The sequence below is a fragment of the Rhamphochromis sp. 'chilingali' genome, assembly GCF_963969265.1.
Source record: "Rhamphochromis sp. 'chilingali' genome assembly, chromosome: 5".
Lineage (NCBI taxonomy): Eukaryota > Metazoa > Chordata > Actinopteri > Cichliformes > Cichlidae > Rhamphochromis > Rhamphochromis sp. 'chilingali'.
In genome coordinates, this window is record NC_137932.1 from 24,345,593 (window position 1) to 24,366,251 (window position 20,659).

A 20,659-nucleotide genomic window follows, 5' to 3' on the forward strand; every position below is an offset into this window, starting at 1 on the left:
AATTATTAATAACCTGTCAGTATGTGGGAGCAAAATCTTCAGCCCTGTTGAAAATCCATGCAAGCAGGATTTTATTTTGATTGGCACACTTTTCGCAAAAGCTCAGATCATACCATTACTGGAAAGAAGGGTGGGTGGCTGACCGAAGACGGTGAATGTAGTGATACAGGCCAGGTACACAGATCGGAGCCCAGATTTAAATGCTAGCCTGTCCGGGAGGGGGAACGGGCGAAAACATAAAATCTGCATCATCTGGCTGCATTTCATTATTATTTAAGAATAATGACACCCATTTTTATGTTGATCCATTTTTCATTGTGGAGGACAGGAGATTTCAAACTTGTCCAGGTCTTACACTTTGAGTTCTCCCAAGTAGTCGTAAATGACTTAAACTAAGGCTTTTTATGAAAACTAAATACAAATAGTTTCTTTGAATTACATTTACAGTTTAGTTTGTATATAGTTTTATATTCAAAAAAGTGTATTTGAATGGCAGACATGTGTGCATGTTTACAGAGCCTTGGCTCAATGTCTAAATGAGTCGTACAGGCCTGAATGTGCACTTGAAGCCATTTGATCTGTTGCTCACCACAAGAGGTTTTGGAGTTTAGTATTTTCAGCTTTACAGCTTTTCCTACAGATTAAAACCTCCCTCCGTTCATACTGCAAAGTAATTAAATGACAGAATTTTTTTTTCATTAAATTTAAACAAAGCAAAACGTGTGGACAATGAGCTTTCAGAACTTTTTCTGTAATTTTATGCATTTATTTTGTGTAATTATAGTCCAAAGATTTCATGCTGACAGATTTTTCTTTGTCACAGCAGCTTTTTTCCCCCCCCTCTTTGTTGTCCCGTTTGGATCTTTAGCCATCAGAATTGTTGTCTTAAGACCAAGAAAGATGCCAAGCGGATTTATTTTACCAAGTGGATCATCATGGCCTTGCCATATTGGTCCATTTGATTGACCTTTATTATAATTATGTATTTATTTTATTTTCGGTTGCTACAAACGGGACAGACATGACTGGGGGATAGGACAGGGGGAAAGAATGAAAGAAAGAGGGAGAGAAAGAAAAACGGAGGGGAGAAGAGACGGTGAGAAGGGGGGGAAGAAAGAAAGAAAAACAAAACACCTGGATCACCTGTATGGAGAAAAAAAAAACAGAAGAGAAAAACAAAAAATAGCAACATCATAAATACAGCACCATCACAATAAACTAGCTAGCAGTAGATAACAGTAGATACTAAAACGATATTGTACAGCACGCACGATAGACAGCGCACAATGTGCTTTGAGGCAGCAGCCAAGAAAGGTGTAGTCCGCGTCTGTGAACACCCGTGTGTACACCCGTGTGTAGACCTGTGTGGATCAGCATGCTTGTATTCCAAAGGTTTCTCCATGTAACGATCTGCTAGGGAGTGTGGGGAGCCATAGCCCCGTCCCCCAGGGCATGAAGCAGGTATGGAGGAGATCCAGGCCCCAGAGTACGAGGACCCAAGGAGGACCACTAAAGGGGGGGAACCGTGCCACCCTCCTGGGAAGAGCTGAGTAGAGCCCCAAACAAGAGGTCACCCAGCAGCTACGGAGCAGAAGCCAGAGGGGGTTGCAGTGGCGTGCCTGCCGGCAGCCAGCTGTGCCAGAGAGGACCGAGCTTCAGGCCCAGAGGCCTGAGGGCACCCCACCCCCCGGAAGGGGCCCAACCGGGCCACAGGCGCCAGGCCCCGCCAATCGGCCACCAGGAGTGAGCCGGTACATACATGAGCACCCAGCCCAGGTCGACAAGAACCACCAAAACACCAACGTCTGAGGGCATCAGCCACCGGCAGGGAGTGTGGTGAGGGGAGATAGGCCTCCGTACTTTGGAGGGCCTGAGATGTACCCAGAGAGGTTGAGTCTAAGACCCAACCTGACATATAGACACAGACAAACAGGCACACGCGGACACAAACGTGCATTCCCACCCCATATACACAACCAAATACTCGACACTCACCCAACGTGTAGACAGACACAAATAGACACTGCCCAGACAGTCGCTCTCCCCAAACATACTCTATATCCCAGGTCCAGGTACCCCCGCCCCAGAGCGGCAAGCCGCACCTAGACCCAGGCTCCTCCCGAAAACCCTCAGTGTCTATATCCATTTAAAACTGAGGGTAGGGCACCAGCGCCAGAGGTGGGTTGTCAGCAGCAGCTTTTTTTCTGCTATCAAGAAATGCCACCTTACTGTTTAAAAGGAAAACCTTTTTTTTTCTTTTCTTTTTTAATGAAAAGAACTTATACACATCATACACACACTTTATAAATACTGATGTTGCCCCTGCATGCATTTTACCTGTGGCCCTCAATCATAAACAGGATTCCAACATTGGTTGTTTTTAATCTGATGACATCTAGAGGCCAAATCCAGGAGTTTTAATAACGCGTGTTGTTGGAGCCTCAACCTCCTAACACTAGTTTGTTAAAATCGCTTTTTCAAACTTGAAATCTGAATGTGGAGAAATGTCAGTACTGGGTTCCTACAGTGTGCCGTAAAACAATGACTCAACAAAATGAGAAACTTCAAACATTTTACTGCAAATGTACAATAAATACAGCAAAAAGCAAAATATTAACAGACTTTAAAACCTGTCTTTCACCGGTGCAGCACCAGTTTAGACCCAGTTCTACTTTCGGTGCCTTTTGGGAACCCGTTCCTACATTTCCACCAGTTTGATAGCAGAATATTTTCACAGCATTTCTAGAGTTTCTAGATGTATTGCAGTCAGAAGACTGAATACAACATGTTCTTATTGTGTTATTTCATTCCGCTCAGAGACAAACAAAACACACCTATGATAAAGTATCTTATACCTGAATGTAAAAACGCAAACTGAATTATTGTAAATGTTAAATCAAGGCATCAGCTTGATGATGAGCAGATTCAAACTGAGCATTCGACCGCAGCCCCAGCTTGAATGGGATTTTTGTGTTGGATGATAAAAATGTGAGACATCCTCAAGACGACACTGCAGTGAACGAGTTCAGAGGTAGAAAACAAGCTGTCGTAAAATCATTGCTTCAGACTTGTTCACACAACAAAAGTATCAACAAATATATACAGATCCCGCCTCTTCTTTCACTGAAAATTCATTTAAATCTTTGCAAACATCAATATTTGCTTTTACTTTGAGTAAACTTTAACACTGCTCATAACTGGAAGGGACACCTGGCATGAACTCGGCTCCTGAATCCAGATTAGTTGTAATATTTTATTTACAACAATAAGTTAAGGCATAGAAGGTTCGACTCCTGGCTGCTCCGGTCTGCATGTCAACGAGGCCTTGGGCAAGATCCTGAACGCCGAGTTGCTCCTGCATCCATCAGTGTTAATGTTAGATAGAAAGCACTTAGACATAGAAAAAGGTGGATGTGGATATGTGTGAACGTGTTGAATAAAGCGCTTTGAGTGCTCAGGAAGAGTAGATAAAAAAAGCATTGAATAAGAACCAGCCCATATACCGAGTTAATGTCTACCAGATTTTTTAAATTTAAACATGAAAAGTATTTGTCGGGCGGTGGAAGGAGTACTTCGAAGACCTCCTTGATCCCACTGACACGTCTTCCGAGGAGGAAGCAGGGTCTGGGAATGACGGGGATGACCCGCCAATTTCTGGGGGCGAGGTCACTGAGGCAGTTAAACAACTCCTTGGTGGCAGAGCCCCTTGTGTGGATGAGGTCCGCCCTGAGTTCCTGAAGGCTCTGGACATTATAGGGCTGTCCTGGTTGACACGCCTCTACAATGTTGCGTGGAGATCAGGGGCAGTACTACTGGACTGGCAGACTGGGGTGGTGGTCCCCATCTTTAAGAAGGGGGATCACACTCCTCAGCCTCCCTGGGAAAGTCTATGCCAGGGTGCTGGAAAGGAGAGTTCGTCTGCTAGTCGAACCTCAGATACAGGAGGAACAATGCGGTTTTCGTCCCAGTCGCGGAACACTGGACCAGCTCTTCATCCTTTCAAGGATACTTGAGGGTGCATGGGAGTTTGCCCAACCAGTCTACATGTGTTTTTTGGACTTGGAGAAGGCATTCAACCGTGTCCCTCGGGGTGTCTGGCTCATTGCTACGGGCCATTCGATCCCTGTACAGCCGTTGCAAGAGCTTGGTTCACATTGCTGGCAATAAGTCGGACTCGTTCCTGGGCGGATGATGCCCATATGGAAAAGAAATAGAAAAAAACTTATAAAAGACTTGCATAAGATGTGGCCTACTTCATATAGTGAATCATATAAGGCTTATATGATTTACTCATGAAAGTGGCCACCTTCAGATATTATTTTAGTAAGTATCCAAAACATAAAAGTTTCATTTATATAATTTTTCAAGGGATCTTATATCTGTTTTCACTCTTGTATGCTTTTCATACAAGTTTCACACAAGACAGATACAAACTTTATAAGATTTATATATATCTTTTCCATATGGGTGGGCTCCGATTCTGTTCATAATTTTTATGGACGGGATTTCAAGGCGCAGCCATGTGGCGGAGGGCTTTCACTTCGATGGCCTCAGAATCTCATCTCTGCTTTTTGCGGATGATGTGGTTCTGTTGGCTTCATTGAGTGATGGCCTCCAGCTCCCACTGGAACGGTTCGCAGCCGAGTGTGAAGCAGCGGGAATGATGATGGATGGATGGAAGTATTTGTGAAGCTGTGACTCAACATGTCAATTTTTTTCCAATTTCAAAGAATCCTTCCAAAAGTTGCTGAATCCAACACTTTAGTCACTTCTAAGCTGGAATGATCCCCACTTCACATAAAACCATCATGCAGATCCATCATTTCCTTTGGAGTATTCCTGCTAAAGAAACTGAAAAAAGTCACACAAGCTACTTGGTGGAGGTCATCTCTTTTTAAATAAAATAAACAGAAATTATATATTAAAAAAATACATCCACAAAATAAAGCAAATCGTCAAAAAAAAAACAAAAAAACATTAATCAAATACAAATTAAAGTTTTGGCTTGAAATTAAAAACAGTGTTTCCTGAGCTTTAAAGACCTACAAACATCCCAATCTGCTGCATGAAAAGAAGTGAGGTGAAAAGCATTTAAAGGTTAACCTCGAGTAAACTTGTAGCATCGTTATTCAATCCAGAGTAGGAACCAACTTCCTCTCATCACAGGATGATGGTGGGGTTTAGACATTTTTGTCTTTCAGTGTCTTTCAGACTTCATAACGTTACTGTACAGCAGTGTTGGGCAGCTCTAAAATCTCAGACACTATCCCGTCTGGGCTTGTGGCACCCTCCGCTTCCTGGTTGTGCTGAAGGATATCTTGCAGCAGGATGGTGTTGGAGAGTCTCCACTCCCTGTACATGAGCGCTGTGAGATTTGGTTCATTCAGGATCTTCTCCAAAGCCAGCAGCTCGGACTCTTTAGCCTGAAAAACACGAGTGTTAGAAACATGCAGTGATCCTCCATCAGGCATCAGCTCATGGAGGAATCCAAACAGGGTGTAGATTACTCTAATGTTTAGTGTAGGGTGTCCCCAAAAGCGGGTCAGTTCCCATTAACTCCCTTATTAAAATGTCCAGTTTTACAGAAGAAAAGACCTGCTACAAGAAAACAGCTCAGGTCGGGAGCGATAGTTTGGAGATATTATTGTTAATAAAGTCAGAGGCAGTCACAGAAGTAGTCTCCTTAAATAAAAATCTAGGGATTTATTAGATAGTCAGTCTGCATGTCAACATCGATTGACCCTGTATTATGCAGGACAGCTAGCATTAGCTGATAGCTTAGCAATTCAACATTGCAGTTGGCCATTGATCAAAGACCACTGATCAATGGCCACGAGTACCATTAATTATTGATCACCAACCAAACTAAGTTAACAATAAAGGATCTTGAACACCCTCTGCACCACTTACCACACATGTAGCCGAAGACTAACATCTGTTACAGCTCTGCTGCTTCAAGGACAGGTGCAGACAATCCTTACCACCATGATACCTGGATTCATTTTCAAGAATAGCTCCTTACTGTATCATATTCGTATGTGTATATGTGTATTTCTATGTAATTAACTGGTGTTACACAGTAATTTTTTCCAAATTTTGGGATAAATAAAGAATTTATTGTTTGATATTATCTAAGTATGTGGTTTAGCTTCTTATACTGGCTGTAAACATGATAATTTCGACTGTAAAATTGGACACTTTAACACGTCTTTTAGGATTGACTCACTTTTGGAGCCAGGCTGAAGCAGCCATTAGAGGAATCAACACGCTGTTTGGATTCCTCCATCAGCTGATGAATGATGGCCCTTTGACATTTCAGCCCCAGGGTCTGCTGCTTGATAACAGCACGTGTAACTGAGTACCCTAACCCTTTCATTTTTTTTTGGCATTTAGTTAAAGACAAAAGTTCAGACTCACCTTTAATGTGCTTTTGAGTATCCGGACCAGGTGAACCTTTTCGTTGACTTTTTCATTCTTACATCGCCGGATAAATGAGGCCCTGAAGTCCCTCTGAAATGTCTGTCCAGTTGGATTGACGCTGGCTGCTTTCAGATGGTTGTAGAGGCTCTCCATCTCATCTGGCGTTTTTTCTGGAAACAGGAAAAAAATCAGTAAGTTTAAGTAGCAGGAGACGACATGATAACCACGTGTAGCTGCAGGTGTTTACCCTGGACTGTGTCCTCCTCTTTTTCCTCTCTAACATGAATTAGAGGAGGAGTCTGTGTTCCGCTGGTTTCATCCTGCTTGGGGAGGTCCAGCCAGGACAGACGACCGCTGCCCTCAGAAACTGGTCTTTGTCTTCGGTTTTTGCTCATAGAGCTTCCAGCCGAGCTGGTTCTGCTTCTGTTTTCAGTGATTATTGATGAGACGGTGGGGAGTGAGGTGCAGGATAAAGACTCCCAGGGTGGCTGAAGACGGTTTCCCTGTGAAAAGACAGAATATGTGTTTTCAGTCATTTTAAATTTAAGATTAACCCTTGATTAACCCCTATCCCAGTGAGAGATACAACCTGGACAAGTTGTCAGTCTGTCACAGGACTAACACAGAGGGGAAAAAACAGTTCACACTCACAGGCATGCTAGAACAACCAATCAACCTGACCCCATACACGTCTTTGGAATATGGTAGGAAACTGGAAAAAACCCACTCAGGAATCAGGAGAACATACCTATCAAATGTTTAAACTGAGCAAGTGTACCATTTTAAATAAAAATATGATATCTCTTTTTATCTCTTTTTGAATCTTCTTTTCAAATGTTCTGGCAGGAAAACATGTCAAAATAGTCTCACAGAGGACTCTAGCTGCTCAGCAACTCTGAATCTTCCCTGTTGTATTTTTGGTTTCATGATGCTCATGAGTTTCGTTGACCTACTAATGATCATGTGCCAAGGTATGAAAAAGGATGTGGGTCTTTATCAGGACATGTGTGCGCCATGACCTCCCCAGTGTTACCCATTCTAGCCAACCTTTGTATGGAGGAAGTGGAAGTGGCTAGGTGGAACAGGAAAGGAACATCACCTAGCCTCTGGTACAGATACGTGGATGACACCAATTGTTCACGTGAATCATTGTTCAGGTCAACTCAGTGATATAACAAAGGATAATAATAATTTGCTGTTTCTGGACTGTGCTGTGCACATTGAGGAGAATGGAAACCTCAACATTGAAGTTTACCGGAGGCCCATGCACACAGACCATTAAATAATCCTATGCTGACACTACCATCTGGAAGAAACTTAGAGTAATCAGGACCCTCCAACAGCGGGCAGAAACTGTTCCCTCCAAGGCATCAGGGAAACAAAAGGAGCACACAAATGTAAAGGTTATGCCAGCTTTCATCAAATCAGCAAAGATGTACAGTAAAGACTTAAAAAAACTCAAAGAAGTCACTTTTCTTGCCAAGATCCTGAGATTATCTGAAATCAGTGTGCTGGAATAATTAAGTGAAGTTCGAGCTGGGATTCTGTGAGGGTTGGAGGAATTATTAAAGGAAGAGAATTACAATGAATGCAAGGTTGGTGAAGAAGGACTTGTTTTGGTTCTTAGAGAGGTAGAGCCAATCATGTATCATTCACTGCTGCCACTGTTAACTTTGAGTTAATTGGGCTGCTCCAACTTTGTGAATAGGAAATCCAAATTGAGGGGGAATTCCAGATGAAGATCTGAATCTGGAACAAGGCCTAGGAGCTGGGTACTCAGCTTTTAGTGCCCCAATACACCCACCAGCACAGGTTGCTTCAAATACTGATGGTGCTATAGCCACAGCTACGTACCATTTAAACCAGCATTTACAGCGTGCGTAACCACCACAGTGTCTTTCTGAACAATAGGTTTTCCCATTCAGTCAAAAGTTTCACATCAGCGCTGTTACAGGAAGTAAAAACTGTACGCAAACTAATCACAGAGTTTGAGGTTTTTTGTTTTCAGAAAGGGTTGGGGTTAGAAAACCGACACAGTCTCACACAAAATTGAGAAATGCACCACTGGCTGAAACAACACCAAAACAACAGCTTGTGCCGGCGGACGTGACATCACAGGTTATAGCTTCTTTGGCCTCATCATGCACAGAGTGCAGCTTGTATTAATGTTATTGATCAGTGTAGATAAAGATGGGCATCGTGATGACACCCCAAACTAATGCCAAGGTATTTCAGAAACTGGTGTTACCAACTATGGTTTCAAATCGATCAATCAAAATCAATACAACAGCCTGAACAAACTTTGCCAGAGTTTTCGTCAGTGGTCATTTGTGGTACTGCAGCTAAAAATGCTGCAGCCCAAAGACCATTTGTTCCCAAATGTATTACCCCATCTACAGTATGGCTAGTGCCTATTTTACTTTTACATTAAGCTCTCTTCTATGGACTTCATGCATTTACTTACATTTTGGGTGGCCACTGAATCCAGCTGAGAGTCAAGAGAAGAAAACGACAAGTCTTCTTCATCCTGATCACTCCCCTCACTGTAGCGCTCTGCACACACATGCATAAATAGAGACAATGTAAAGAAAGCAGCAAAGCAGAAAATAAATAGATGATGTGTGAAGGAAACTAGAGGACCAACAGATCAGTGAAAGAGATAACATGAGACAAGAAATGGGAAGACACATGTGAAGATGTGATGAAAATCAGAGTGAAAGAATGATAGAAAAAACAAAAAAGAAGGAAAAACTGAGAAAGGGTAAATGGGAAAAAAGGAATGAAAACTGGAAAGGAAGATGTAGCAATGGGAAAGGGAGAGGAAGTGTGTCAAGGAAAAAATATATGAAAAAGGGAAAAATACCACCTTCCTTTAAAGGGACAGGAATGAGCAAAGAAATTTTAGAAAACCAAATTTGTGAAGATGGAAAGGAAAGCTGGGGTAATCAAAGAAAAGAAGAGGGTGCAGTGTGTGAAATGTTAGTTGTAAGAGAGATACATTAGTGGGAAGTAACTGTGGTCAGACGTTTACAGACACTCATTGTGAGTATGTCATGGTATTTTTTGGCATTAATGATTTCTCTGCACAGTTCTTCATCCACAGTGGAAGGATTGCACAGCACACATCTCTAATGACTCTGAAAAAACTGGACTTTTGAGCTTTTGAGTGTATCCACATATTTTCATTAGGGCTGAGGTCAGGCCTTCGGGAAGGCCATTCTAAAAGCTTAATGTTAATTTGATTTAATCAGTTTTAATGTTTTTGGGATCATTGTCCCACAGGAGAACCCAAATGTGTCAGTTTCAACAAGTTTCAAATGTAGAGTTGAGGCAATGTTGAAGAATTTGCAGGTAGTCCTTCTTCTTTACTTTTTGTGGTTGACAGGGGTCAGCATGGGCACCCTGACTGGTCTGTAACTATGCAGACCATGCGTGTTCTGACACCTTTCTATCAGAACCAGCATAAACTTTTTCAGGAATTTAAGCTACAACGTCTTGTTTGCTGGATTGGCCACGCAGGCCAGCCTTTGCTGCCTACGTGCATCAGTTAGCCTTGGCCCCCCGTGACCCTGTCACTGGTCCACCACCGTTCCCTCCTTGGAACCCTTTTGACAGATACTGACCCCTGCAGACTAGAAGCACCACACAAGTGCTGCAGGCTTGTAGATGCTCTGTCCCAGACGTCTGGCTATGACAGTTTGGCCCGTGTTGTTCAAATCTTTATGTTTGCCAGTTTCTGAGAACAAAATGTTCACCCTAATGTGCCTCACCCACTAACAGTTGCCACCATGATGATCAGTGTTATTCATGTCGCCTGTCAGTGGTCATAATGTTACGTTTGATTTAAAGAGTTCAAAGAAATTATTAAAAGCCAGAGTTACCCTGACAGTCATGCTCATGAGTGTGTGAAACTTCAGACTGCAGCTGTGTCACCATCATCATTTTGGTAGATTCTTATTTTTAATCCTCTCACCTTCACTGTTGATTGCCTCATCTAGTTCAGCTGCTTCTGTCAGTTTACTGATCCACCTGGACACACACACACACACACACACACACACACACACACACACACACACACTGCATTAAACTCTACAAATGACACACAACATGCAACATACTACACGGTGTACTGCAATGAATCAATAAAAAGAAACATGACATTAAAAGGATGGGAGGAGGAAATGACTGTACTTTCTGACACAGAATAGTGATACTTATTAGTTCAGAGCAAAGTTTCTCAGCCACCACTGGCTGAAGTGCAAATGTCACTAATTCTAGGCTTCACTCTTTTCTATAAGACTAAGCCACTAAAGTCAGGAGAGGACATTCTGAGACAAGCATGTCTGCAAAATCTCAACAGTTTCTGCCTTATGTGGATCAGTTTGAAAAGTTATAATGACATTTTTCTGCTGGTATAAACCCTCAAAGTGGGCCTAAGATGCTGATTTCCAGCATCACATGCATTACTAGACTGAACTGACCCCCTTTAAGCCAACCTCTGATTGGCTGCTCCATGTGTAAGGTTTAAACAGTAGATGGGAGGGGCATCTCTATCCAAATCTCTATAACATCATTCAGCACCAAGTGTATAAAAACTGTCAAAAGTCATATTTTATAGAAGAATTCATTCCTGTAAGTGTACGCAGTCAATGACAGGAAATAAAGAGAAGCAGTATCAGTCAACTCAATGACATATGATAAAATAATAACAATGGGTTAAAAGTACTCACTTATTCATTTCTATGTAGCTCTCAGCACCAATAGTAATAGTCACTACATTAGGATGACTGGCTGTTATGACACTGAAACACAACACAGAGCAAAGTAATGGTAAATTCAATGCACTATATAAAGCAGTTGGTGAAGATGTGGAAAACAAATGCCTTGCAGCGGATCTCTCACCACTGAGACATTTTTTTAAGATGCTTTAGCAACAGAGAGTGTACAAACAGCAAAAAGTCTTGTGGTTTAAGAGGGGAAAATTTAAAAAAACAAAACATGTCATACTATTTCTTCCTGGAGGTTTTGGCCTGTTCGATGGTAAAGCCTGACAGGTTGATGAATCCATCAGCTTTCTCAGCCTGCAGAGAGGAGCAAAAAGAGCTCAGAAAACCTGATGAGAAACACTTTAATGCAGTGAAGTCTGCAGAAAACAATGTGTCTGTATCTCAGGTTCCTGTGTGATCTCAGCAAAGTGTCAGTGGTCAGAGCCAGAGGATGCACATCGCTGTGGACTGTGCTCTATCTGTCTGTTTGGTTGCAGTTTGACCTACTTCGTGTCTTAGTGTGGTTTGACTATATGCTTATTTAAATTTACAGCTTCACAGAGATAAAGGGATTTACATATGATTCTTAACATATAAGAGATGTTTCTATTTAAACACATTTATATGGAATATTAATGTATTTGTATCAAAGTAGAAACTTAAAAAATTTCAAAACCACGTAATTTAGTTATTTATTTTTCTAAAAGATGTCATGTGTGTCACACACAGGCAGCACTTCTTCTAAGGCTCACTTCAACAGTGAGTCAGGCCCCACAGACTCCCATGTTAAAACCTGCTTCAACAACAGTTTGGACTTCAACTGCAAAGGTTATTTTCATGTATAACTCAGCCACTTAAAATCTATTTAGAGCTCCCCTCCACTTTAAACTAGATATCTTGGGCATGTTCGTGGCTTTAGGAGCAACTTTCATGCAATTGTCTGACACATCATATCCGAAAGTTTCACGAGGTCACTGTGTGTACAGGTAAACATTGTGAGCTTCAGCACTCAGATATTTAGGTCTACTTTTTATCTCTGCGTGATGTCACAGAGTTAGGTACCCATAATATGGTCAACTCAGACACCAAAAGCCCCACCCAACTTCTATTTAAACTTTTAAGAGGGGCAACCAATCAGAATCAAGCTAGCTTCAAGGTAGGGTGGGCAGCTCAAATAAGGATAGAGGATCAAATGAGGAGTATAAGATAAAGAAGGATTATTTTGAACTATGAATCATGCAAAAACACTCTAATAGAGTCCAAGATTAAGAATACAGTGCTCATTCAAGTTTTGCAAAGTCTCCGCAAACCGGGAACAGATTTTCTGATGCTAATCGCACATGTCAGACCTGAATTCTACTGCACGTTGTTTGAGCTGTAGGGCTTAACTGTGAGATAACTGTGGCTCACCATCTCGTTACTGTACCAGTACAGAGAGCTCCTCTGCAGGACAAACCAGTATCTCTTCCATCTGCTTCCCAGGAAGCTACGGCTCTCCTTCTTCCGGTGCAGCCATCCCTGACAGTCCACCGCTCCCAGGTCTTTGACCGAAACCCGACGCCGACTCATGGCTGCAGACTCTGCAGGAGAAGGAGGAAGGCAGGTTACAGGTTCAGATCTTCAGATCAGAGGGAGGAGCCATCCAACAATGATGCTCCTTAGGGGCCTCACATGTACTCAGACAACTGGACAACTATTTTTACTAATTTCAGACCTGCTTACTTTATTGGATTTATTGAGTTATTTCTTCAGCTATAAGACCTGAGACACTTTAATGTACAATATTTAACTTATTCACCTGTATTTATTTTACCTCTATTGTTGACTTTTATTTTATTGTATATCCATTTTTATTTATTCAGCTCCTTATTAAATTATACATTTATCTTTTTAGACAGATTTTCATTGTCTGTTCTTCTTGCAGTTTATCTTCCTGTATTTCCATTTTTAATTTACTTTTAACATTATTTTATTGATTGAAACTTATTTTAGTTTTACTTAACAAGCAGTTAAGTAAATTTGTACATTTGTGTCACGTTTGTCAAATGCCCCACGCTGCCTGCAGCTGTGAGCAGCAGGCTGAAACCCACAGAGCCTCGGTGCAGTGGTCATCCTATGTTCAGCCACTTTTGGTTTCCTGATTTGGTATTTATGAGTTTTCAAACAGACTCCTGATCTTCTCTGTAGACCTCAGTGTGTCCTAAAAATACAAAGGCCTGGGTAGTGCAAATGTTTTTAAATCATGCTGTCCTAATTCCACTGTTTACCGGTTTATCTGCATACTCTGATGTTCGGTTTTGGCACTAATTTTAGAATAAACAACATCATTGAGCTGCTTTTCTGTCTCTTTTGATCAACTCATACAGATGAGACTGTTTCATTCTTTCTTTGTTGAGTCTGCCCTTTCATTTTCTATAAAAACAAGTTTCAGGAAGTCTTGACAGATAATTTGTGGTATTCTAATAACAATAGAGAACAAGCAAGGCACTCTGTCATAAGATAAAACTTTTTTTACTTTTATTAGGATCAGTGATGACTTAGAATTGATGCATGTTGATAGTTTTCTGCCAAACTGCTTGAAGAATCATCTCAAAACATAGTTTTACCTGTAGACACAATGCTTGAGCTGTTATGCTTGCAAGGTTTGGGTTTTGTTGTTGGACTTCTACCCACCCCACTGAAGAGCATCTGTCACAAAAGCCATGAGAGCAACGTTTTCTTCCTTTTTTGTTTTTGTAAACTTTCATTTTTTTATTTGTTGGTTTCAAAACAAACTAGAAAAAAAGTCGACCTGTGCAATGCGATCAGAGGTGCCACCATGATAACCTTCAGTATATCTGAAATTTGGACCATCTCAAAGGTGCAGAGTGCCATTGTGGACCCTTACCATCCTTGGGGTTTGCTTGTTTAACCCGCTCAAAGGTGGCACTAATAGAGTCATTTTTCTGTGTTTGTCTGACCCTTTTTGTATATTTATACTGACAGAGTGGGGTATTTAGTGTGTTTCATATGCTGCATTATCTGCATGGCAAGTTTCCCAACTGCGACATTTTACTCTGTAACATCTGTGATATAATCTTAACTCTCATATTACTAACATTAATGCTCTGCAATTCTATCAGCACAGAAAGTTAACACCCAAAGTCAACCTACCAAAGAAATGCACGACTCATACGCTTATGTGGTTACAATAGAGAACAAAAAAACATATGAACCAAACAAAAATAGGAACTAATGCTGCTCTCTTCTCACATGAGCCAAACTTCACTCAAAGTGAAGTTTGGCCCCTGTTGCCCCAGTGGGCAAAGGTTTTCAATTTTGTCTATGTTTTGAATAAATTCTCTCTCTTTTCTATCCAAAATTTATGTCACTACCAGGTGTAAGTCTTCATCAGTATTATCCCTAACCCTGGGATAAGCTCGGACGTCGCCCGGTTCAACAAGGTCAGGTGTTGAGGAACCAGGGCACCCTGACGAGAAGTGGGCTACTGGAACAAGAAGGCATCAGTGGGCAAGAGACGAAAACAGGGCGTTGTTGGAATGCTACTATGCAAGTAAGCCCCAAGTGCAATAGGAGAAGGATCGTTGAGTGCGAGAGGAACTGGCCAAGCTTGAGACCTGGATCCCCCATAGCCAGTTACCAAGATTAAGTGAAGTACCCTCAGAAGGTCTGCTAGATGATGTTAATGGATACAGGAATGCTTAGAATTGTACAAGATCAACAGGACCCTAAGAGCCTTCATCAGGAACTCAATGGGGATGTGGTGTACAACACTAGAGGCCAACTCCAAGCCCATAGCATAAGTCACCATCAAGTGCGGGATCTACCAAGGAGATGCTCTGTCCCCACTGCTGTTCTGCATAGGCCTGAACCAGTGAGATACCGACTACGGAATGGAGCAGTTGTCAGCCACCTCCTGTACATGGATGACATCAAGCTGTATGCGAATCTATGCAAGTGAACGAGACATCGATTCACTGATCCACACTACCAGGATATACAGCAATGACATTCGGGCTGGAGAAGTGTAGTCGGATGATAACAAAGAGAGGGAAGTCAGAACTGAGGGGATCGAGCTACCAGAAGGCAACATTGCAGACATAGATCCCGCAGGCGAATGGGAACCATGAAGAGCCTGCTAGGAAAGCTGCAACCACCAAGTACCTGCAGAGGGTCAGGCAAGTCCTGAGGAGTCAGCTGAACAGTAAGAACAAGATCCAGGCTATCAACACCCACGCCCTGCCCGTGATCAGGTACCCAGCTGGTATAATAAGTTGGCCAAAGGAGGAGATAGAAGCTACTGACATAAAGACAAGAAAGCTCCTTACCATGCATGGCATGGCAGCAGAAACCCAAGAAAGAGGAGGGAGACGAGGAAGGACAGGCCCCTGCACGGTATGTACCACCGGCAGATAGAGGAGGTGGCTGACATCCAGAAATCCTACCAGTGGCTGGACAAAGCTGGACTGAAAGACAGCACAGAGGCACTAATCATGGCAGCACAAGAACAAGCTCCGAGTACAAGATCCATAGAGGCTGGGGTCTATCACACCAGGCAAGACCCCAGGTGCAGGCTGTGTAAAGATGCCCCAGAGACAATCCAGCACATAACAGCAGGGTGCAAGATGCTAGCAGGCAAGGCATACATGGAACGCCATAACCAAGTGGCCGGCATAGTGTACAGGAACATCTGTGCCGAGTATAACCTGGAAGTCCCGAGGTCAAAATGGGAGATGCCCCCAAGGGTGGTGGAGAATGACCGAGCTAAGATCCTGTGGGACTTCCAGATACAGACGGACAAAATGGTGGTGGCTAACCAACCGGACATAGTGGTGGTAGATAAACAGAAGAAGACGGCCGTAGTGATCGATGTAGCGGTTCTGAATGACAGCAATATCAGGAAGAAGGAACACGAGAAGCTGGAGAAATACCAAGGGCTCAGTAAAGAGCTCGAGAGGATGTGGAGGATGAAGGTAACAGTGGTCCCCGTGGTAATCGGAGCACTAGGTGCGGTGACTCCCAATCTAGGCGAGTGGCTCCAGCAGATCCCGGGAATAACATCGGAGATCTCTGTCCAGAAGAGCGCAGTCCTGGGAACAGCTAAGATACTGCGCAGGACCCTCAAGCTCCCAGGCCTCTGGTAGAGGACCCGAGCTTGAAGGATATATATATATATATATATTTACATTACCACAGTGAGATGACTTTAGTCTCATGAACAACATTAGCTAATTGTTATTTACTAAGTAATCTTGAAATGACTGTTCAGTACAGGAATGAAGCCCAACAATCATGTTTTATAGTCCCGTGGTTTCAGCCTCAGATACTCAACTAATCAAAGTGATGTCATGACAAAAATGAATGACCAACAAAACATTTTTTCTCCTTCATTTCTGTCAAACAAAGCTGTATGTAACGTTTCTCGCAGTTAGTATCATGGTTGCTTTACTTCCGCACTGCTCGTACTTATAGTACGCACCGTACGTACATATGTGTAGTGTGCATACTTCAAGCGTGCAGACCCTGAATTGGGACACAGCCACAGCCAGGCTACAGAGGAAGTGACAGGTAGGTGAGACAGGTAAGAGAGGAGAGCTATGCTGGAGTAATAAAGGCATGAAGACCATGAACGTGAGCATTAAATAGTTTTTTTTTCTTGAATAGGGTAACCATATATTCAATGTAAAATGAAAAACAAACAAACAAACAAAAACAACAAGTCCCAGGTAATCCACCCACACTAATCCCAAACCTTGATTCCGGACAGATATGCATGACGGGTATTTACACACCAGTTTTACCAGCATTAAAAGCTCACTTCAAGTAAACCTACTAAAGGAATACATGACTCATGAACTTATGTGGTTATAGAAGAGAACAGATGAGTATATGTACCAAACAAAAATAGGAACAAAAATAGGAACTTAAGTTAAGTTGTGGTAAAAGAGCAGCTTAACTCAAGAGTCAAGTAACGCATCTAAACAAAATGTTAAGCCTGACCCAAGAAAGCCATTCTACCTAATTTAGCATTTAGCAACGACAAGGAAAGGTGGTTTCAACAATGGCCCAAACACTAACATGGTGTGAATATCCGGGATGATCCCCCATTCATCTTAAATGTGCGCACGGTATGTGGCAAGAAGCTTTGCTTAAGTACAAAATTAGGTATTTACCCAAAACTAGCAAAACACAAACAGCAAAGAAGACTGCTGCCAGACAGGATGGAAGAGAGACCTGCAGCAGCTGACAACATTCTCATGTCAGCTGTCTGATGTCAGATACACTCACACAAACAGAAAGGAAGAGGAAATGAAGTTATGTATTCATTTATATCACAGTGTGGAAGTTGGTTTAATGAATATTAACACATTCACACAAATAGGATAGGGCAGGGAGGGGCATCACAGTTCTGCACTGTTCTGTATAAGTTATTGGGGAAACTTCAGGTTTAACCTTTCACTTCTAACGGGGGTGGTAATTTATGCGTCATAGTAGTATGCAGAAGTCTCCATGTACTGTCCAGTCACTTCTGTGTAAATTATGTAAATTCAGTTGTTAGTGTGCAGGTATAGGAGAGTCTGTAGGTTTTAGAGACAGTCTGATGTCTTTGAAGTCTTTGCCTTTCCTTAATTAGCAAGCATAATTTACAGGAAACACTGATTTTCTGTGTGTGTGTTTCCTGTAAGATTAAAAAGATTTTTTGTGTTAAGCATGCCTTAAATCATGGTTGCTACAGCAAGACATTTTATAATTGCTGACCTTGCAAGTAGGCTAAGCGGACTTCCTGGTCCGAGTTCTGTTTTGATATTTAAACTTCACTTGTCCTCAGTCTTTACACTGCGTTTCATCTCTGTGAAGATAAGGCAAAGATATCCTGGACATGCTGATCATGAATATGTTGATACCAAAGTTGAGTATACAACATCTCTGTGGGTGTCATGTTCCACTGTTTAGTAGGTGGTATACATGTGTGCTATACGCTCAGGCTGCTGGGGGACTTCCCATAATGCACTGTGCACTTCTTTTCCACTCCACATGCATTTATAGCTGAACATGTATTAATATTTACATTGAATTATTTATCCTGTTTTTTGGTCTTTTTTCCCATCGTTTTGCAACCAGTCACAGCATGGCCGCCCATTCCTGAGCCTGATTCTGTTGGAGGTCTCTTCTTCCCCACCATCACCAAGTGCTTACCTTACTTTACCTTACAATATAAAAGAGTTTCATGGGATGCTGTATAAATGCAACTGCACTGAATCACAAGTTTCTGGTAGGAAAATGTATGAACGCATACCTGTAAAGATCACGTGGTGTAATTGTGAGGTCCAAAACAGCTAAAAATAATATATGATATAATGAAATTTGATTTCTTTGTCTATTTTTTAACACTTTACCTTGCACTTTAGAGGTTTACAGTATTAGAGATATTGCATGATGCTGCATATTTCATCTGTTAGCGGTTCCTTTTTTTGTTTTTCCTGTGTACTCTAAAACCAGTTTACCTCGGTCACCAAAAAAAAAACAAAAAACCCTCTACAGACTCACCGCTAATTGTATGAGACTGGGCAGATGTTTGTGGTCTCGTTAGTCTTAACTTTACATGTCTCTGTCTAGCTAAGGTTTCTGTACACGCGCCAAATGAAACAGAGGGGGGACTGAAGCAAGAAACTTTGCCGAAACAAGCGCCCTTACCTGCAGTCTGGGTGTCCGGCAGTGTAATGCGTTTCCTGCAGACAGACGCGCAGCACAGGAGGAACTGAAGTGTGCTCCGCTTGTGAGAAGTTATGTTAACACATCAGCAGACCACAAAGTCACAAAATCACACTCACGCTCTACATAAACGCACCACTCAGACTCCACAGCGTCCTTCCTGTTTCGGTGCTCTTCGTGATCTTTATGCCCTCGTCTGTTTCTCAGAAACTTCCCGTTTGCTCTGTAGAAAATAAAACTTATTTTCAGGAAATTAAGCAAATTTATGCAGTGCTGTTTAGTTACAGTGGAGACATCCGACTTCAGTATCTCACACCATTTCCCTCTTACAGTCAAATCAAAGAGACACATGTCATTGACATTCAGCCTTCTTGTAGCAGAAAATAAAACTTCAAGGCCGCCTTATTGCCAACTATAGTGGGGTGAAATGTGTTCATGCACCAGTCTGCATATTTTAGCTCTAAACATTTGTTTGCTACAAATTTCCTGAGCATCCACTCAAATATTACAGAAGAAAATGTGGACTATTCTAAAGATACACCTGAGTCTGTCTATTACACAGCTGCAGAGCTGAATGAGAGTTTAATAGTAGGCATAAGTTCAAACTGCAGTTCACCACAGGGTCCACGAGATGGAGCTGTTAGTCTTTGACAGCTTCATATGTGCCCTTTAAGATTATTACCTGAGGGACTAGCTCATTTAGAACCAGATAATGAACAGCTTACACTTTGCTTCATTGACACTGATCTTGTAACACAGCAAAGCCCGATTCAAACAACAGAATTCACTAATTATTTATAAAAAATAAAATAAAAAACACCAGAAAAGCTAAAGTTTGATTTAGCATTTAAACAGATTAAAGTGGACCTGTTATTGCCTTTTCTTGTTTTCTGTCATATATCTACTCTTAAAATGGTGGATGTTCATATTAAAATCGGACAAAATAAATAAATCAGTGAATGTGCAAGTTTTCTGTGAGCTCAGATGGGTGTCAGACAGTTTTTTTCTTGAGTCAGTGGGAGGAGATATTCCTAACATGGTCATCTCAGTTTTTCTTATGAAGGTTTATCTGCAGCTATAACACAACTCCAAAAAGCTACAACATTGTGTTAAATGTAAATAAAAAACAAAATGCAATGATTTTTCAAATCTCATGAGCCAATATTTTGTTCCCAGTGGAACATAAAAATCTATCAAATATTTAAATAATATCCTGTTAGCCCTGTGAGAGACTGGCAACTGTCCAGAGTATGCCCCGCCTCTTGCTCACTGGTAGCTGGAACAGGCTCCAGCCTCCCCCGGAGCCTGACAAATACATTATCATATTCCATGAAAACTACGAGCTGCAAAAAAGATGCATCTTTAATTTCAGAATAAGGTTCCTCAATGAAAAACTGACCTTCTCATAATCTACACTACATGATATCATGAAAAGATTCAGAGAATCTGGAGAAATTTCCGTGTGCAAAGAACAAGGATGAAAGTAACTATTGGATGCCAGTGACCTTCATGCCCTCAGGCATCACTGCATTAAAAAAATACAAATCTGTCATGGAAATTGGTGCATGGGCTCAGGAACGCCTGCAGAAATGCAGGTTAACCCTGTAACAGCAGGGGTATCATAACTGATACATGAGGTTTGGGGAGTTTATGAAACTTCTATATCATCAATATTAAACAGAATCTAGGACAGGACATAAACAGCATGGGTTAAATGGTTTTGTCATTTGTTATTATTTAAATTATCTGCAGTCACC

At 41.8% G+C, this 20,659-nt stretch overlaps 2 protein-coding genes across 2 annotated transcripts in view; both read right to left on the bottom strand.

Moving 5' to 3' along the window:
* Positions 1-1,929: 1,929 nt before the first annotated feature.
* On the bottom strand, positions 1,930-19,066 carry ipcef1 (interaction protein for cytohesin exchange factors 1). The gene is made up of 9 exons (XM_080882442.1): positions 19,022-19,066; positions 12,600-12,769; positions 11,431-11,504; positions 11,154-11,225; positions 10,394-10,449; positions 8,885-8,973; positions 6,668-6,923; positions 6,418-6,590; positions 1,930-5,423 (listed from the first exon to the last, which is right to left on the bottom strand). Exons 2-9 carry the CDS (start codon positions 12,756-12,758, stop codon positions 5,223-5,225), a joined length of 1,080 nt encoding a protein of 359 aa, XP_080738568.1. The 5' UTR covers positions 12,759-12,769; positions 19,022-19,066; the 3' UTR covers positions 1,930-5,222.
* The window catches only part of cnksr3 (cnksr family member 3), a 56,913-nt gene continuing 55,225 nt past the window's right edge, over positions 18,972-20,659 (bottom strand). The window contains exon 13 of the mRNA XM_080882441.1: positions 18,972-19,125. Coding sequence (XP_080738567.1) covers positions 19,106-19,125 — 20 coding nt within the window. The 3' untranslated portion in view covers positions 18,972-19,105. The remainder of the gene's footprint in view (positions 19,126-20,659) is intronic.

What these genes read in the sequence shown, in the direction of transcription:
- ipcef1 (XM_080882442.1), bottom strand. Translation starts at nt 12,758, where the DNA reads ATGAGTCGGCGTCGGGTTTCGGTCAAAGACCTGGGAGCGGTGGACTGT. An exon ending in TGAGGCAATCAACAGTGAAG is followed by an intron (nt 8,974 to 10,393) that starts GTGAGAGGATTA and finishes ATGTGTGTGCAG; the next exon opens with AGCGCTACAGTGAGGGGAGT. An exon ending in AGAGGAGGACACAGTCCAGG is followed by an intron (nt 6,591 to 6,667) that starts GTAAACACCTGC and finishes TCCTGTTTCCAG; the next exon opens with AAAAAACGCCAGATGAGATG.